General features: G+C 42.7%; 1 protein-coding gene across 7 annotated transcripts in view; it reads left to right on the top strand.

The window, feature by feature from the left end:
- The first annotated feature begins 2,143 nt into the window (after positions 1-2,143).
- The window catches only part of LOC110837686 (uncharacterized), a 33,774-nt gene continuing 29,917 nt past the window's right edge, over positions 2,144-6,000 (top strand). For 2 of the 7 annotated variants that reach the window (XM_087344810.1, XM_087344812.1), the window contains exons 1-5: positions 2,152-2,214; positions 3,145-3,486; positions 4,205-4,319; positions 4,796-4,887; positions 5,583-5,724. In XM_087344810.1, coding sequence (XP_087200936.1) covers positions 3,352-3,486; positions 4,205-4,319; positions 4,796-4,887; positions 5,583-5,724 — 484 coding nt within the window. In that variant the 5' untranslated portion in view covers positions 2,152-2,214; positions 3,145-3,351. Of the gene's footprint in view, positions 2,215-3,144; positions 3,487-4,204; positions 4,320-4,795; positions 4,888-5,582; positions 5,725-6,000 lie in introns of all 7 variants that reach the window. The other 5 variants (XM_087344814.1, XM_087344813.1, XM_087344811.1 and 2 more) reach the window with 5 other exon arrangements.

Raw genomic sequence — 6,000 nt, 5'->3', positions numbered from 1 at the left:
AGATTACCCAGTCGCTTGTCGAGGAGCAAAACAATCCGCTATTGTCTTCGTTTTCCCACTGAGCAGGCCGATAGCAATGGCATACGCCCGTCTCGGAAGTATCACATTATAAGTCCATTATTTTTATTATTAAAGAAGGGCCCCAATGCGGCATGGGTGGTCTCTGGGGCCCATCCATCACCACTTTGTCCATCATTGTGCAGTAATTTGATAATGAGTCAGTCACATACAGATAATACGCGCAGGTTTAGTTACGGGTTGCATAACTGTCACTGAAGAGTTTTGCCTTCGGTTAGCAGCGAGGCCTCCGATTGAAATTTACGATCCCATGGCAAAATTACAAGTCTCGGACTGCGTTCACTGTTCTGTAAACGAGTTGTGTTGGCCGTATTTAATTTATGGTACACATGTGTAACGAATATGTATGGTCCGTCTAATATTTTATAAAATTATTTGTTGCTGATGGCAAATTTTCACGGATTATATCCCCTCTCTAACATGTTGAGTTTTAGAATTAATTTTGAAAGACAGAGTAATTTATGTGTTTGTACATCGGCAACGCATTAGAGTAAAGCATTAATTAGATTACGGTTTATTCAACAAAACACGAATAAATAGTCGGTATAAAGACGTACATATTAAATGTGACCGGCGAAGTTGCACAACTTGGACTGTTTTTAATAATCGAACAACAAAAATTAAATATAGTATTTTTCATTTCAAAATTTAAACGATTATAAAAGGCGGAGAAATGCGTACCTAATGAGCAACTATCAGATTCTCAAGAAGGACTGTCCTCCTCCATGGTATTAGTTACAACATTGAATTGGAATAGGATTCGGCAGGTTATCTGTGCGATCCAGGAATTTAATGGAGACCCTGAGGAAAAATTTGTGAGTTTCAAGAATCGATGCCCCCTCCAGGAATACGCCGCTGGAATGCTGACCACTCCATAAGAGGCACGTCCGACGTTGTGCTGTTTTTAAAGGCCGGGTCTTCTTACCTTGTTCGTCATTTATAACGGCAATTAACGACGCCTTAAAGCAACGCATCGTTAAGAGGAGTGACTGCAGCTCGTGCTGACGTCCGTCCGTACGTCCTCCTGGATGTCGCTTTGCTCTTCTCGCAGCGGGGCGCTTGATTTATCGGCTACTGTTTCCTGGAACAGACACGGACCGCCTTTTCGCATTCACCGCGCAGACGAGACCTGTCTCCGATAACACTCCTGATAGAACTGCCACAACATTTTCCGTCGAGCGATTTCTTTTCGAACCTTCTTGGTTCTGTCAGGGGCACCCAAGAGTCCTGAGTTAGGTTTATGGTTACGCGATAAAACGACAAATTGCTAGAACACGATTAACTGTAAATGGAACTGTTGTCTCGGAACATGTATCTGCGTTGTGAGGACGTCGCCGATAGGCCGGTATCGGAAGTCCTATGCCTTATTTCAGTCCTGACCAACAAGGTTATAAAGACGTTGACTTACACGGACCGTTTGCAGCCATGGACCATTTGAAACACGGACAAACGAGAGACAAATTGACGCAGTACATTGTGACAGGACTGCGTTGCTCAACATTTGGTCCGCAGGCCGCATCCTGCACAGTGTTCTGCCTCAGAGAACTTACGGAGCAACAGAATGGCACTTCAGCGTAGCCGGTACAAAATGCCGTGTAGTCTGATAGAAGTTTACTGACGTTTCTGAGGTCCTTGCTGCCTAAATCATTAGCCCTGAAGATGGACGCAGCACTGATGTCTTAAGCGGCGATAAACTTCTACCACACTACACGGCGCTGTACACCAGAGGACGGTCAATTCCGTATTTGTCGTCGTGGAAACTCAGATCGTATTTAAGAATTCGGTCCGTACCGCGAAGAAAACACTTCACTTCACCATTACGAAGATCGAATGGTTAACGCTGTTTAAGGAAATAATCGCTGTTTGAACTGAGAATCATACGAAACGCACGAAAGACGTTGTGTGAGTTAAATGGAAAGTTATTCATTATTAAAGAACGTGGTACATATAGTTACCACTGGCCCCGTAATGGTGTGGGAATTGGTGCTCCATAAATTTCTACTGTGTTTGATAGTCTAGTATCAGCAGAGATAACTGTGTCATGTTTGATTAGTGTTATCAGTTGTGTGCTGAGCCCTCTCTGGCTTGCCTCTGGCACAAATCGAACTGTCAGCTAAAGGTAAGGACGAATTGAAGGTAAGTCCTGGACCAATGTGTGAGGTTGTGTAATTTTATCGGAACGATTTGATGCTCATAAAGATGAGAGCGCTCTGGGCTCGTCTGTCCTTAGCCGTGTGTTACTACTCGTATGTTGTGGGGGTGAATTTTGTGACGGGTTTGTACGTTACTCTTTTAAAATCGGTAAACGTATTTTCACGAAATTTTATAATAGGAATTTACCCTGAATATCTGGAAATTGAATGCCAATTTGAAGGTACAACACAAATCATAAGTGTCTGAAAAGAATCTGTTCAAGACATTGGCTTGTTTTTGAACGTGAGATGGCTGAATTCAATGCATATTTTGGGATAATTTCAACGTCGAAGCCCATTGACTCTACAGGCCGGCCAGGTATTGTTAGGGAGCTGAGCTGAAAGAGGATGTGATGGGAGACAGGAAATGCAGGCAAAATTTTGGAATACGGGGTAAGATATTGGAGGGTAAGATTAATATGGATGCTTAGGGAGGAAAGATTATGAGGGCCGGCGGAAGTCGTAAGTGGTTCAGTGTATTGTCCAGCGGCAGTCTCGTCTTTCTGTTAGCGACGTCCAGATTTCTGCTTCAGATGCATCTCCGGGCACAGTAGAGAATCTAGTAGGATTAGTGGTAACGATGTAAGAGCTACATCCGTGAGACGTCGCCCGTATTCTGGTTCGGGTTTCTGACATTTTCAAGTGGGACTGAACCGAGCTTTCTATCTATTCGTCAACACTTTTCTGTCTCAGTTAAATGTTATGTAAACTTCTTTAGTTGGTAGAGCTTCGCTAAATAAGTAAGGAATTAGTCGATTAACCGCCGGGAAATATTTTCTAATAACCATTTGATACGAGACAGCGTTGGTCACAGAACGATTATCGATATGAAGTTGAGGAAGGATGTTGTCAATTGTGGTATTCTGACTCACAGCGCTGTGTCGCCACCGTCAACCCAGAAGCGGTACGTTCCTGAAGAAAACCTTTTGTAACTACCTACAACAAGTACAAGGCGTCACAACCCAAAAGGCCACTCTGACATTTCATCGCCGTGAGATTCTGACGTCTGATGAGGTTAGGTTCGTATTTTGACGTCGAAACCCTCGGAAGCTGGTTACAATATTGATGTTATAGATTTCAAATGTCTTCCGCTCGGCTCTTGGTAGATTTGGAGTGCGCTGATGGTTGTGTGCCAGTCTCAGGATGGTCGAAGGCCCTGGAAGGTCCAAAAGGGACAATGCTTTGGCTCGCCTTCAATCTCGGGGTGGTGTCGGCGGTGAGTACCTGCCTTTTGAATGAACCTCGACAGAAATTAGTAACTTGATATGACTACGCCGTAGTGCGTCATGTTTCGTTATGTTCAGAGTAATTAACTTTCTTTCGATTATTTTATCATAATTAAATGTGCAAGTTAGCTGATTAGTTTTCAATAGATATTTACTGAAAATAAAAACCGTTTGTGATAATGAACTGTCAATTAAACTCCATACTGTGCGTAGCAAGATGACGGGAAATTTAATCTTTAAGTGTGAGATAATTTACACTTAAAGATTGCCTTTTGAGCTGAAGGAGTAGTAGTTTGGATGAGGACAAAGTCGTACAACATTTTGCCATTCGGAGGACCGAGAAGTAATGGGATAATATTAAAATGTTTTTGAGGGAAATAGTGCTTTGTAAGTATATCCGAATTAAAGTGGTTCGTTACGAATTCCAATAGCGGGATTCAGTTATATCTAATTTATTCCTAGTTTATTTATTTAACGTTGGGTTATAGGATAATAATTTAGTTAAAGAGTACGTAAAGAACCTGTCATTGATTTATGTGTTGTCTGGCATTTGCCTGTAGACTTTGAGGATAATGACTGAAATCCTCAGTCAGGATAGCTGATTGTGGGTTAGCTGCCGAAAGCGGGTGTTGAATCTCGCGTTCTGTTTAAGGAGATGTGTGTGCGATGTATCAGCAGGGAAATTCATTTTGACGTTTCGTCACCCAGGTATTGGCGCTCCTCGACATGTCTCTCTGCTCCTTCTACTTACTAAGCTTTGAAGATTTTAATAAGCAGACTTTTCGATTACAGACACAAGTTTCCTATTCGGTCTTGAACGAAGGTGAGTCGTATATGAAGGAAAGGTGAAAGTTCTTTGAATTATTCTTAGTTACATAAAAAACTTACGCGAAATTAAAATGCTTTTTAAATCTTATCAGGAAAAGTGATTCGATTCTCCAAAAGCATGTAAACAAATGATTTTACCCATGTGGACACAGTCTTCTACGTAGAGAACTCAGGTTAATGGTCACAATGAGTCGAAACTCATCACTTACAATCTATGGCGTATTTGGAAAGACTAAACGCGTTGTTTACAATTTCTGCTCGATGTGATTTTCCGAACAATCCTCTTTAAGTATTTTACAAGAGCTTTGAATCACCCTGTATATACTTGGACTTAAAACGTAAAATCTTACAGAGATGCGAAGTCACAAATAACGATGAGGAAGTTCCGTGTTGTTATAGAAATATAGGAAGTTATAAATTGTTGTTAGATCGTAGGAAACTCTTAGCGGAAGTACCTTTCCATGTTTACAGCGGTACATCTGCTGTACGTTTCTCAGGGGATTGTGGGCTGCGTGCAGTCCGCGGTGTGCGCTCTGCTGTTCTACAAATCCGCTCGTACCTCGGTAAGTGTCCGCTGCACGAATTACGTCTAAGATCTTGTGCCGGGGCGTCCATTTCGGGGACGACAAGATTTCTCACGCAGCAGCCAACCTGGAATGGACCGTCTGATTAATTTTAATGTACCCCATTCAAACCTCCTCTTCGCGAGGGCCCACGCTTCAATCTCTACCGGAATATTGGACGTTTCGGTGGTTTTACTCAATCTTTCACATGATTGCTGGGTTACCTGCTTGTAATAGGCCACGACTGCTTCCCTTCACGTCATAAATTTGATTACTGTATGGTGTTTGAAGTCACATAACCTACACGTTTGAAAAATGCGTACACTCTTTTGGACGATTCCTCTTCGGAGACGCAGATGTGAATGAGAGGATAGTACTGACTTTGTCTCTGAAACGTCGGCAGACTTCTGCCAGTGCTCCTTCTCCCATCGGGCCTGTAGAATGATAACGAAGAAGTGGAATCCGAACCACGGTGAGATAAAAAAAATACATTCACAAAATTATTGCTTTGTGATACTCGAGGAAAGGTCGAAATTGAACGCTGGATCAGGTTGGTCTCGAAGACGAGGTTTTCTGGGAAAGGAAGGCAAATTTTTTTTTTTTTAAAATTATGAGAATTAAATTTTTCAAAATGTGTTCCGTTCTTAATGAAGAGAGAGTGGAGTCAGGGCTGAGGTGCGTGTTTGTGGTGGCAGGCGGACATTCGGTGGTTTGCGGCGTGGCTGTTTCTCTTCACTGTCGTCATCGTCTCGTATCTGCGAGTGCTGAACGCGGCCTCACTCTTCCAGGAACCCGTTCCAGTCGTTAATGTCCTGGCCAAGGGACTGCTCTCCAGTGGTAATTTTTTTTTTTTTTACATTACATTACAATCCTTCCAACTTCTCGTTTGCGAAACTCTGAGTGAGATTTCAGGTTCTCAGTATCAAGATGACTATCCTCTGGGTTGTTACGTCTGTGTAGTCTGGTGAAAGTCTACCGACGTTTCAGAGATGGTTACGTTCTGCCTCCATCATCATTACTAATGGCCTTTATGAAGGCAGCAAGCACCTCTGAAACGTCGGTCTCGCCGCCGACGTGAAAACCTCAAATCCTGCAAAGAATACATGGAGCTAT

Source organism: Zootermopsis nevadensis, unplaced genomic scaffold, assembly GCF_977971745.1.
Source record: "Zootermopsis nevadensis isolate Lab colony 2312 unplaced genomic scaffold, Znev_1.0 Znev_ptg000008l, whole genome shotgun sequence".
Classification (NCBI taxonomy): domain Eukaryota; kingdom Metazoa; phylum Arthropoda; class Insecta; order Blattodea; family Termopsidae; genus Zootermopsis; species Zootermopsis nevadensis.
Note: the sequence above shows the minus strand (reverse complement) of the source record. Positions and strands in the feature narration are given on the sequence as shown.